This window comes from Penicillium coprophilum (genome assembly GCF_028826855.1).
Source record: "Penicillium coprophilum strain IBT 35676 chromosome Unknown utg000002l_segment0_segment0, whole genome shotgun sequence".
Taxonomy (NCBI): domain Eukaryota; kingdom Fungi; phylum Ascomycota; class Eurotiomycetes; order Eurotiales; family Aspergillaceae; genus Penicillium; species Penicillium coprophilum.
In genome coordinates this window covers 1675296-1688410 of record NW_026622721.1, presented here as the reverse complement: position 1 = coordinate 1688410, position 13115 = coordinate 1675296, and the positions used below count along the sequence as shown (strand labels likewise).

Here is a 13115-nt window from a genome sequence, read left to right as displayed (position 1 = left end):
TTGTGTAAGCCCTTTTCAATATTTTGAAACATGTATCTGACTTCAAAGTGTCATCACGTCTGTTCTAGTTGCTGGGATGAACTTGACGATGCTCACATCGTTCGTGATTGACCTCACGAGAGCCGCTACGGCAGCAGACAAACTATTCAAGTTAATAGATAGACTCTCTCGAATCGACCCTTCTGGGGATACTGGAGAACTACCATCTGATACTCTGGGATAAATGAATCCTTGTTTTTGCTTATCCAACAAGGCCTAGCGCTACCGTTCTGGACAATTCGTCCCTCCAAGTACCTACCAGCAAAAGGATTGCTCTCGTTGTAAGCTTGAAGATGTCTTGATAAATGTATATTTTTCACTGACTGTTATCTTGGGCCAATCTGGATGTGGGAAAAAGTACCATAGTGAGCCTTCTTGAACGATGGTACAGTCCTGACCCAGGTCAGATGAAGCTGGATGGTCGACCCAATGATCAGTTGAACTTGAACTAACTCCAAAGAAACATTCAAGATGGTCTCGTTAGTACTGAATGGGAAGATGCATCAAAAGCTTCGCAAAAAAGCTTCGCAAATGAAATATGTCCAGGGAGCTGCGGTTACGGCTTTTGCACACGACTTTATTTCTAAGCTTCCGGACGGTTACAACACCCAGATTGGCCAAAGAGGATGTCTTCTTTTCGAGGGTCAGAAGCGAAGAGTAGCCATTGCCCGGAATCTTAAGATCTGAACAACATCGTGTTTGCCTGCCCTCTTCGTCCCAATTTTCCCGTTCTCAGGGGCGTTGATCTCTATATAAGCCTTTGCGAACTTTTTTTTTTGTTCTTTGCGTCAAATTAAAGGGTGAATCAAAGCTTATCTAAATCGCATATCACAAAAGGACAGTTCATAGCTTTCTTCGGTGCATCTGGATGTGGTAAATCCACCATGATCTCTATGCTCGAGCGCTTTTACGACCCTTCGACTGGCTCAATCAAGATCGGACCCACCGCACTCCCAACGCCCAACTAAGATCTTTCACGACAAGTTGTGGCCCTAGTCTAACAAGAGCCAAATCTTTTCCAAGTGTCCATCAAAGAAAGTTTTGCCCTTGGAGTAGACGCCTTGTTAAAGAACACAATATCCGATTCGGCAGCAGGTACATCCAATGGCGTTTCCGATGAAAGGCCCGAGGTAGCGCTCCGCGCCGCCAATGCCTGAGACCTCTTATTTTCCCTGCCAGATGGACTCTCTACACCTATGGAATCAGGGAGCACCTAGTTGACTAGCGGACAGCGGCAAGGCATCGCTATCGCACGAGTACTCGTCCGTAACCCAAAGGTGCTACTTCTTAATCAAGCTACAAGGGCTCTTGATACGAATAGTGAGAAGATCGTTCAAAATTCCCCTGCTGAGGCTGCAAAAGAACGCGACAAGATCACTATTGCTGTTGCTCATCGATCAAACACTATCAAGGATGCAGACTTGATTTGCGTGTTCTTGAAAGGGAAAATCAAGGAGCCAGTAACGCACCAAGAGTCAATTCTCCAGGGGGGCATGTATCGGAAGATGTGTGAGGCGCAGTCATTGGAGTAGAAGCCTAGAGATTTTTCATTCTCTCATTTATGTGCAGCTTTCACCTGTTGTAATTTCATAAAAATGGTAAATGACAAGCTATTAGGTGCTTGAGTCTAACGAGGGCCTTTTACAGCAGTGCAGACGCCTTGAAAACAATTCAAAAAAGTGCATCAACACCATTGATATTGATTGCATGACTGCTCAATTATACGTGTCTGTCTCCATTCTCTGATTATCGCGCAATTATAAACTCAGACAAAACTATTGTTATCTATTGGGCCTTCGCTGTGTAGTCGGGGGAAAGGAACCTAGAGGAAACTATCCGTATAACATCGTAGTCGGAGAATTGCGGTACTCGGTTGAACTCGAGCCTGCTCGGCAGGGATTTCACGATACTTGGAATGATTTCGACACCATGATTGAGTCTTCAAGATAGTCAATTCATGTAGTAATACACCGCTATCTTTCTTCATATACTCGGTCAGGACAAGGATCTCCGTCTTTAGCCCTCCCACGATATATTAGGCCTGACTGATCTAGGATAACGCGAGTACAAGTCTTCTTGAATGTCCGAGAATTGCCGGCTGTTTACTTGCGTCGCCTCTGTTCCGAGCAGTGACGTCATTTAACATTAATGTCAAGTGTCTGAATATCAGTAGATGCACAATTTCGAACACCTTCCTAGGCTATACTGAGAGGTTGGGGAATATATCACATGAAATCAAACTAAGGTGGCGGAATTATAGTCCGTAGGTAGACGGGGGCAAATCCCTCGGGCCAAACGAAGTGGATTGCCTCGGGTCGTAAGAACGATTCCGGTGCCTTTCTTTCTTCCCTGGTGCTCTATATCTGTTTATCGTACTATGTTTAAGGCTTTCAAAGAAATATTCAACCTCGGAAGATGTCGCCGAAAGACCCCACCCGTAAATGGCAAGGTTATCTAAGAGATGATTGTCCGGGAACTATATCAGAGACGTTGTGTAGGATATGTTACAACCCCATCTGTCTAATATCGTTTCCCAATTCTTGCCGGGCCGAATTAAGAAACGTTAAGTCGTACACCGAGGAACGGCAAAAGTGTATATAAAACATAACCCGGGACTAAGCCGTCGGTGTCTGCTATGTGAGTCCCACGGCAACAAGTGGGTTTGCTTGGCCCTATGTCGAAAAGAAACCGGAAGAGTTGGGAAAAAACAGCCATAGTGGCAGATAAATTGGGCCAAGAGAATTGCAGTTTGCAAGACACAAGTGCAAAACCTAGGCTATCATGAACGTATTCCCAAAAAAATACCCAACCCTTTTTAGAGATCGGAACGATACACGAAAACATAAAAACTGACACAGGGAGAGATAATTCAATCGAAGAGCCCGGCCACGCTACCAGGCTTCCGTGCCATCCCAAAGTTCGCTCAAAAAAAGACTGATGGGGAAAAAAACACTCGATGGTAAATGAATAATCAGCTCGGGTTTCGGCTGAAAACCTCGAGGAACGCCTTTTGCGCATGTTGAACAACATAACCGGAACAATAAAGGAATCGCATGTAGCAAATAAACAATAGCAAGAGCAAACCAAAACAAAGACGAGGGCGCGCGCAATGGGTATAGGTGAAAATCAATCTTCGTGATCCCGTTTTCAATTCCCGATCTGGGCTGATCCATGTAGTGGCCAAACCAGGAGAAGAAATTATTGGATTTGGAGTTCAATTCGCCTGCCTTCGGCGCTCGGGGAATTTCCCGCAGGTTCGAATGTCCCATTTTTTGAGTCGCCGGCGATTATAGATAGAAAAGAGGGAGAAAGAGATGGTCGTACAGTAACGTAAGACGTAGCGGACGAGGGAAGTCGTAAAAAATAATAATACAATGAAGCAAGGCCATTGGTATTGGTGCCACTGCTTCAATGGGCGCCGGCTGAAGAGCTGGGACAGAGAACCATGATTTCTGTTTAGAGCTCTAGCGGCCGAATTGGGACCAGACCGTGCTCAGCCAGCCGGCTGGAATACCGATCTCAGAAGGCGCGAGCATGGATAGCTGGCCCCATTCGGACCCATCCAGGAAGGCGAGGACATCATCTCCGCCAAGACTTGTTGATAGTAGGGTAGAGTCTGGGCATTCGGTTGAGGTCAGGGGCGGGGAGGGAGCCAATTGAGTGACAGAACCCGGTGGAGGGAGGACGGGGATGGTGTGTGAGGTGGCTGCGTTGATGGGAGGGAGGGATTGGGAATATGGCGGAGGCGGAGCCTGCGGGCGGGCCGGGAGCCAGGAGTTGATAGGATTCAGGCGGTTGCTTGTTGCCGTTAAGTACTGGGACGGGGACTGCGTAGTTGCGGATAGAGAGGGGAAGTTGGGAGATGAGGTGGTGTAGACGGGACCGTCTGGGTGGTGTTGTTGAAGAGATGGGAGGGAGTAGGGGGATCCAGATGGCATTTGACGGCTGTTGGGAAGTGGCAGGCTGGGACGGCGATCGCCGTCGTGTCCAGGCAGCGACAGACCCGGGCTGTTGACTGGAACCCACGACTCGCGACGACCACCGGCACCTTCGAGCATCTGGTCACCAGGTTCGCCAGTCTCACTCCGGACAGCATTGCTTCCAGCATCACTCAGATTCCGCTCGTAGATGGACTCATTTGCTGCGGGTACTGCAATACCGTCTTCGTCCGTCCCAGGCTCTACCAACTGGTCCTCGATGCTTCCAAAGTCGAGGAAAAGCTTTTCGAGCATCTTGAATTCCTCAAGGCCACCACCAGCACCGCCTTCACGAAGGAGACGACTCCCGTTGAGGGCGTGGTCAGAGGCATCCGACATGCTATCCAGGCGATTCCGTGACAACCGGCGGAAATCACGCTTGACTTTAGAGAAGTAGCTGTGAAGGCGATTCAGGGTGCGGAACCAGCCCATCGCCATCCTCAAGCGAGGACGCATCTCTCGTATTATATCCAAGGCCTTGCGTGCTTGTGCGACACCAAGCTGATGGCTATCATGGTTTGCGGGGGGTGGCTTGGTTCCCATTAATCCATCCGGATCCATGTGTGGGAAATGTGTCCCATAAACTCCCACAAAAGCAGCATTGTAGATAGCGAATCCGACTAAAGGGTTCTCAGCAAGAGCACCGCGGGCTTGGCATGTGGCTACAAGGTCAATCATCTGCCGTGCTGCCTTGAAGAGCTCACGTGCACTATCCCGCCAGAAACCGTCAGGTGGTCCATTGACCTTGTCGACGGCGAACAACGGCTCATCCAAGGGGCCAGAAGGCTCATTGCAACGAAGAGGCAGGAATGGAATATAAGCACGGTGAAGGACAATCACAGATAAGAAGTAGACAACATGCATCACAGTGTATGAAGCCAGAGTGGTCTTGTACATGATGTGTGTGTCGGTATTGCGAAGGGAATATTGCAGGTTACGAGAAAGGCTATCCTGAAACTCGTTCAGCTGCTGGCGGAGCGAGGCGAAGCGAGATTCGGGATGCCAGGGAGGATATTGCTCCGTGCGTCGACCGCCGGCGCAGGACCATTTGGCAATACTTCCCCACACCCGGATGATTCGAATAACCCGGCTGAGAACCGACTCCTCTGCACCAACCTCCCATCGATCAATCTCCTCCTCGCTCGAGTCCTTACGGCGAGAGATAGGTGACCAGGACTTACCATCTGGGGTCCCATTGGGCCCTGGCAGCTTTTCATCGCCAAAGCCTCCTATACTTTGACGGATGCTGGGGATTTGCATGCTTTGGGAACCGAAGCTCTGTGGGCGCCGAACGGTCGGTTCATTGAGTCGAGCCGTTCGAACCCGCTCGCCGAAAGCAAAAGCATTGTCGCTGGGAAGCTGAATTCCGAGTTCCTTGACTCGAACCATCCGAGGACGGTATTTCCCACTGCTGAGGCATCGATCGAGGATAAAGCAGGCCCAAAATGTCCGGCGCTTGGTCTCTTGGGCAATGATATCATCGGATGTCGGCTCCCTGGGTTCTATACGCCGTGGCAACCCAAAATGATCTGCCTCTGTTTTCAGGCCGGGGGACGAGTGTAGAGGATCTCGTGTTGGGAATTCATTTTCGAGTTCAAAGGGCAGACCCATAGCTTGTGCAAGCCGGATGGCCATACCCACGTAAACCCAAGCACTCTTGCCTCGGCACATTCCCCATTCGTGTAAGGCTAGCATTAATAGTGCCTGTACGCGCGCAAGATCAGGCTGGGCGAGACAAGCACCATCCAAGCCGGCCAGCCGGCTGCGGAGGGCTGCCGCATAGTATTCCGATGCGGCGAGCGGATTCGAAGAATGACTAGGTGATGCTGGTGAGTGAGCTGCCGCCAACGGAGGGTGGAAGCGAGCAGTCAAGGCCAGTACACCCAGCGGAATCAGTGACGAGGACGGGTCCACCTTAAACACGGGGTTCCGGGGATCTTGTCCATCGAGGGTCGCGGGAGGAGGAGACGAAAGCTGTCGGATTTGGCCGAGAAAGGTCGCGGGATGTAGGAAGGGTAGGAGGGTGGCAAAATGCGATTGGAAGAGATCGAAGACTGTCTCCCAAACTTTTGTTGTAAGTATCGAGGAATCAAGCGCATCCACACCGAGCTTGGAACCAGCCGATGAGCCGGTGACGCCTACCACCTTGCGCGAGCGATGTCGTTTCGGACCATCCCAGTCACCATTTCGATCCTCGCCCTCTGCTAGGGTGGCCAAATCTCGTTTGGCGCCGCTCACTCCGATTGCTGGGGTTGGATAGACACATTCGCGCCCGGACGACTCGCACGCGCGACAGGTGGTATCGATGCCGGCATTGACGCATTTGATTTTACTGCGCCGGCATCGAGCGCAAGCGATGCTAGACCGCATTGTGTACTGGATAGACCCGAGATCTATGGAGAGGTGACGACTCGGTTTGTATCAATCGCAATTCTCCCATTTACTGTGTCAGGTTTGTTTTTTTGAGGAAAGATGAATCTCGGGGTCAAGGTTCGGCTTCTGAAGAGTTAGCATTGCATATGCCGGGGGACAAGCAATACTTACTCAGATATGCGCAAAGGAGAGAAAGGAAAGGGCTAAGGAAGAACGGAATTGGCGGAGTGTGGGGGAAACTCAAAGAGAGTCGGGGCACCGGACCGGGAGAAACACAAAGTCGGGAGGGAACGGGGAAATGCCCAGGACCGGGGGGGGACCAGAAATTCGAAAAATAAAAAGAGAGAAAAAAAAATCCAAAAAGCCGAGAAAAAATCAAGAGCCGCTGAAATTGCGGAGGGCCCAAAAGTATGCAAGGACGCGCTTTTTCCTGGAGGTGGAGCATCCCCAGTTTCCGGGTTGCTTACGTAGTTCCTATTACTATCACACTTTATACACATTGTATAGTACGGCCATGTCGTATATTCAAGTACGGAGTACTCCGTACATGTACATAGTATATAATTTATAAAAAGTAATTTCATAAAATTCAAAAACTACCTATGTTAGTCCCTTGATACTATGTACCTTCTCGGCACGGAACCCTGTCTGACCTAAAGAGGGAATATCCCCAACTTTTATGTGATCTCATGATCGTCATCTCGCATCTCTACCCGACTCGGGCTCAGCTTACGGTCCGAAAATCAGAAGGAAAAAATGTACACATATACAATTTGGCCTGTCAAGTAGGACATTGTCTATTCTACCGGACCAAATTGAGATCTAAATCATCCGGACTGGCTGGAATAACAATACCCGTCCACTCGCCGGCCGATTGTCCTCCGGTCATTCTCCGGCATTTTTTTTTCATATGGGGCCCGTGAGGATAAATTATGCCAGCCCCCAAAATCTGGGGGATCGGTAGATTGGGGGAACATCAGGCATGCAATGTTGTACATTCTGGTTTCATGGCCTAGACCTCTCTGTGTCTAGGGTATTCCGTACGGAGTGCTCCGTACAAAGGTACCCTTTAACTCTACCTAGGCAATTGACTAGGTCTACCCCGTGGCAGCTGATGTCCGATCGGCATTTGTCTGGGCGGGAATTCATACACCGTCTCTTCCCGCGTCGGGAACACCAGAATAGGAAAGCGGGAAGTAAACAGTTGTACCCTGATGGGGGTATTCTCGGAGAGTACAGCGAGAATTCAGAGTCAGTAGAAAAAGAACCGAGAACCGAAGGGTGACTCCACAAGATACCAAAGAAACACCAGTGGACCGGATCATAAGGCTTCTCTTTTTTTCCCACATGGTTTTCTTTTCTTTTTCTTTTTTTTTTTTTACTCAAGAGGGGTATCTCGGGCCATTTGGAACCCTCGGGTATAGCCTTGTCCCCAAAGCATGGGTTAACCTGCCATCGACCATCGACGTAGCCTATGAGAGGATCAATCTGGGGGAGAAGGGGATATAGCATCCAATCAACGGATTCCAAGACCCTGGTCGGGGCTCCCCGCAAAGAAGCGAGATCCTAGATCCTCACGGAAGTTACATTGAGAGTTACCCTTGGAGTGATTGGCTTTGACTGTGACCTTTCGCCTCTCCATTAGTTGGCTTACCCCCGTGTGACGTTCCTACTCCCTACTCCGTACAGTGTGGCCTGTTGTATCCGTTTTTACCCCCTTGCCACCCAAGAATTGAGGAAAGGGATCAGGTCGGCAGATCCAAGTTACCATCTCGGAATGATATCACGGGATAATCAATTGGACTGACCTGCCCTTACCCATCAGTACAAACAGACCAAGACCTACATATGTTTCACCCCTTACGGAGTTCGACAGTGTTCCGAGGTTATACACATGTCGAAGAATGTCACACATCGGAAAGGTTATACACCGAGTTTTTGCCCCCCCCGGTCACATCTCGGCCCCGTCCGATTCAGCGATTGGACCACAACCTCCGAGGCGCCAGCGATTGGACCCCGGACCCCGCATTTACTTTATATTAGGTAAGACTCCCCATTTCCTTTTTCCCAAGGGTGATGTAGTATATCACATAGAGTACTACCTAGATACATGTATAGAGTATACAAATAGAGTAGGATTTGGATCACTCTTGAATGTAAATTTTTTGTTAAAAAAAAGAAATAGTCATGTGCTCATCAAATCGACCCTCTTTTTTTTTTATAGTGGAGAAGCTTAAAAGGAAAATTCCAACCTTGGACTTGGAACTTTCATGACATAAGGGAACATTGCACATTACATTTCTTGGCATAGCTCAGGTGACAGGATTAATAAAGAAAACTCTCTGGTCTGTTTCCCATCCCGCTTTCACCCTGCTATTATCCGCGGCATCCCCGTCTACGGAGTACCCAATTCGACTTGGACTTCCAATCCAAAAGCTTATGGCTTGAAATTCCAGTCGGCATCCAATTACTTTCCTTCCGCTTCCTGACCCTTCTCGGCACGGAGCAGTTGCCGACCTAGAACTTGTCGGCACGTGGTTCCTACATTAGTAATTTCATGATCTCTAGGTATCATGATCTCTATTTCTACTCTAGCAAATTTCTTGAAAATCTGAAAGCCTAAATGAGAAGAAGTAAAGACCTGGGAAGGTGTATCCCGAATGCCACCACTCCGTACCCCATAGAAAATGTGAAATTCGAAAGAACAGGCCAAGAACAACCCTCCCCACATCGGCTCGGTTAGAAAATCGGCAGGATACCGAGTCTCCCGAGTCCGGATTGGGACATTGAGCCTACCGTGCATGATTGCTTTAGTCCGGTAATTCTCCGATGGCTAAAGTGTACCTCCAATCCTTAATACATAATACTTTGTGTCATTCTTATACTTGCTCTCTGCTTATTTGTGCCCATCTGCTGACTTCAATTCGGGGGCTCAATCCCGAGCCCTATCCCCACTCCCCGGGGGTACCGGGTTAACTCTACTTTTTAGCCTAATCTCCCCGGCCGGTTAATTGAAGAGCCATTGTCTCGGTTCGATTGTTCTTGGTATGAATTATTATCAACGGTCTTTTTTGCTATATAGAAAAGAAAAATAATTCAAAATGCGTCGGACATGAAAAGGAAAGCACCGCCAGAGTGGGGTATATTATGAGCGATCATAATAAGATCCAAAATCAAAGCAAATAAACATGATACAGAGAAGGGAAGTAATAACCAAAAAAAGAGTACCCAGGATTGGAACAAGTGAATTAGAATATCGATATTGTATCGTAAACGAGGACCCAGCCCGATGACTATGATGAGTGTGAGGGGTTTAAACGAAGAACCTAAAGATACAAATCAGTAATGGGCTCTGGTCAACCATATATAAGAACTAACCAAGCCGCAAGAGCGATAATGAGATACATCATCATCAACAAGACACCCTCGAGCCAGTGAGACTTGCCATCACCAATGAGGTAGTTGACCTAAAAGAGACAGTCAGTACAATGGATATCACTTCTTCGCCATGAACCGATTCCACTTACTAATAGAACAGACACGAACAGCACAATGACCTGGAATCCATCGAAGTTGAGAGTCTGTCGCAGTTAGTTCCGGCTCCCAATTTGAACACACGTTCTGCGTAGGGCTCATGCATACCATCTCCTCAACGCCAATGATCCACCCAAGAACCACAATTAGCGGCAGCACAAGCAGTGCAATCTGCATGCTGGATCCGACTGCAACACCAATGGCAAGATCCATCTTATCCTTGCATGCGACTGTCACCGCCGTAGCGTGTTCAGCCGCATTACCAACGATAGGCAGAAGTATCAACCCGACGAACGTCTCGCCAATGTTATCGGTAGCCGTTAAAGCGTCGATGGAGTCAACCTGCATAGATCAATGAGCTAACCACAATCACAAAAGAGAGAAAGAAAAAAAAAGGAGAAAGGGGCATTTGCATACCATGAACTCAGCACACACAGCAACAAACGCTGTCGAGATGATCAGCGTGAGGATGGCAGTCACAACAGATAGCTGCGGCTCCTCAGGTTCATCATCGTTATCCTCCATTTGCATGTGGTCCGCGTTCTGTCCGACCAACGGGACGGCAGTCATTTTGCCAATTTGGGCAATGCCGCGGCTGGCGTCACCTTCACCGACCTTTACGTGTCGCCGTTCGACCTTCTCGCTGGGTCGGTTGTACATATCGGCGTGCGACTTCAGCTGGAAGAAGAGGTAGCAGCCGTACACGATCAGAAGGAGTACACTAGTGCCTGTGGTGTAGTGTCAGTAAGAAGATAGGTACGATAGACCAGCCAGGCTGAAAAGCACCAGCAATTAACATACCTCGGGATAGAGCGGCGGTCCCATCTATTTTTTCACCTATAATCAAAGATTCTTATTAGCCTCCGTTTTGACTTGGTCCTTGAATGTGGTCATAACTGACGATTAGACCACTTATGATAGGCAGTGGGAATAATCAAACTGCCGACAGCTAATGCAAGCATACTCGCGGCTGTCTGGGCAACCGTGACGTTGAAGTTCTGCTCTACGCGAGGAATGCCACCAAGGAAAAAGGACATGCCCATCACCAGGAGCAGGTTTGACAAAATGCTTCCGATGAGCGAAGTCTGCACGATGAGGGTTTTGCGTTGGATGAGTGCAATAATTGCGACAATCAGCTCGACAGCGTTGCTACATAGGTTAGAATGGCATTGTAGAAGGAGACAACGGGGAGTATAAAGCATACCCAAATGACGCATTTAGTAGACCACCGATTGTTTCACTCGTGCTAGAAGAAATGTAAGCATAGTTAAAATAGACCCAAAAATGTTGAAGCATACCGAAGGGCAATCTCTTCAGTTGCGAAACTGAGCATGGCAGCAAGGGGACTAGTAGAGGTCTGTTAGCCATAAGATCCTCGAAAGAAACCAACGGTATGAATAGCTCACATGATGGCAATGAAATTAACCACAAAGACCGCAATCGGGTTGGCCCCAACGGCATAAAGCGCGACTGTGCACAGATATACAGTTAGCACATACACTTCTATAAATCAACAGATAGTAGGAACAGCATGACATACTTCCAACTGGCGCAGCAACTAGAAGAACATTGATCCACGAGTTCAAGAGAGTAGACCTTATTTGCGAAGCAAAAGTGAACTTCTGATGTGGCTTCTTATCCTCCAACTCATCACCATCATGGCGATGCCTAAACTTACCCAAGATCCCACCCTTCCGCTGACGCGTTTGCGTTGATCCGATAGTCTCGGTATCAATCCCGCGCACAGACGAAACGTTGATCGGATCCTGGCTAGCCATGGACGGTTCAGGCGGAGACTTGTGTGTTTCATGGTCGCTACCAGCGAACTCTGCTGGAAACGTGTTTGAGTACTCCGGGGCGCTAATGCCGGCATTCATTTCCTCCCGGCGATGCTGGTCTGCTGGGAGGTCACCCATGCTCCGGCAATGGGTTAGCCCACTCTCGAGCTGCATAGAGTTCGATCGGTTGTGTGCTTTTGGGCCGAACATTTGGTACGGGTTCCAGGAACGCTCTCCGCTGTTGTGCCGTGCTAGTCGGTTGGCTGCGCTGCGAGTTGAATCTAATTGTCTTCTTAGAATGGCTGGCCAGTCAAGAAACCCATATGTAGATATTGGACTTACACATGATGGTGGACTGTCGCGAGCCTTTGTAGAGAAATGGATGCGTAAGTATAGCTTTGCAAGATGTGTTTTTTAAGGGTAAAAGGACAAAGCAGCAGCCGTTTTGAGTAAAGAGGGCAGCAGTGAAGTTCATCAATTAGGGCCAATGGATAGACGCCACAGCGTGGCTTGGGCCTGCGATACCTGGGACGGATGCCTATGAGAAGGGCTAAGGGAACACGTACACGCTAACGTTTCGAGATGTAGGCTGCCCAGTGGGTTGACAGGCAGAGGCGATTACGGCGGTCTAAGCGCTGGACGGGGGTGAAACTCAATATAAGGCCACAGTAGGATGATGAATGGCGGATCCGTGATGTTTAAAGGGGACCCAAATGATGGCAAGCGCACAGAAGAACGGTGAGAGTTGCGCCCAAACAAGGGGTGGGCAGGAAATAAACAAAGATCAAACGAATGACAATTATGAAACGAGTATGGTCAGAAAGAGAACAAAAGGAGGGACTGGGAAATGAAGGGATGAAGTTCGTCTGCCAACGATTTCCAAGATTTCTTTCACAGACTACGAGAAGAGTTGAGAAAACACAGCCACACTCGTCCGGGGCGATCGTGATGGTGCGGTATTGTGGTGCGTAGAGTGGAGTAAATATAAGCCTAGCGCCTACGAGTAGAAAATGCAAGCTCGAACCGCAAGATTGGGATGAAGTGAGTATGTAGTTAGTACTCCGTAGTTGAAAAAGAACTGGTCAGAATAAGTATTCGTTTCAAGCCCAGTTCTATAAATGCATGCGCCAACTGCGTCAGGCGTGGATATTGATGCGTTGGATCCGTACATCAGCGCCACTTGAAACCTTGAACCGAAAGCTTCGCCAGTGAAAGCTTTGCTGTTTTGTGCTTGAGTTACTTGGCGAAACCCGGAAAAACTTGTTTCTTTGAGATCGCCCAGCAATGTGCAATCTCTAAATAGCATCGTCACACCACGTCTGAGTTTCCTCGGGCATTCCTGCAGCTGTTGACGATGCGGTACAATCGTGGCACAAAGGCGGAAGGCCACAAATATGGGTCTTCATTGAGAGCA

General features: G+C 48.7%; 3 protein-coding genes across 3 annotated transcripts; 1 reads left to right on the top strand and 2 right to left on the bottom strand.

The window, feature by feature from the left end:
• Nucleotides 1-510: 510 nt before the first annotated feature.
• N7500_002010 (uncharacterized protein) lies at nucleotides 511-726 on the top strand (the record flags this gene model as incomplete). Its single annotated transcript, XM_056673156.1, has 1 exon — nucleotides 511-726. One exon carries the CDS (start codon nucleotides 511-513, stop codon nucleotides 724-726), a length of 216 nt encoding a protein of 71 aa, XP_056536675.1.
• Nucleotides 727-3503: 2777 nt separating this feature from the next.
• N7500_002009 (putative C6 transcription factor) lies at nucleotides 3504-6386 on the bottom strand (the record flags this gene model as incomplete). Its single annotated transcript, XM_056673155.1, has 1 exon — nucleotides 3504-6386. One exon carries the CDS (start codon nucleotides 6384-6386, stop codon nucleotides 3504-3506), a length of 2883 nt encoding a protein of 960 aa, XP_056536674.1.
• A 3316-nt stretch (nucleotides 6387-9702) lies between these two features.
• N7500_002008 (hydrogen/calcium exchanger domain-containing protein) lies at nucleotides 9703-12047 on the bottom strand (the record flags this gene model as incomplete). The annotated part of the gene is made up of 12 exons (XM_056673154.1): nucleotides 9703-9715; nucleotides 9768-9856; nucleotides 9917-9970; nucleotides 10032-10265; nucleotides 10341-10651; nucleotides 10725-10760; nucleotides 10825-11072; nucleotides 11128-11169; nucleotides 11222-11269; nucleotides 11330-11393; nucleotides 11464-11982; nucleotides 12044-12047. 12 exons carry the CDS (start codon nucleotides 12045-12047, stop codon nucleotides 9703-9705), a joined length of 1662 nt encoding a protein of 553 aa, XP_056536673.1.
• Between the last annotated feature and the right edge of the window lie 1068 nt (nucleotides 12048-13115).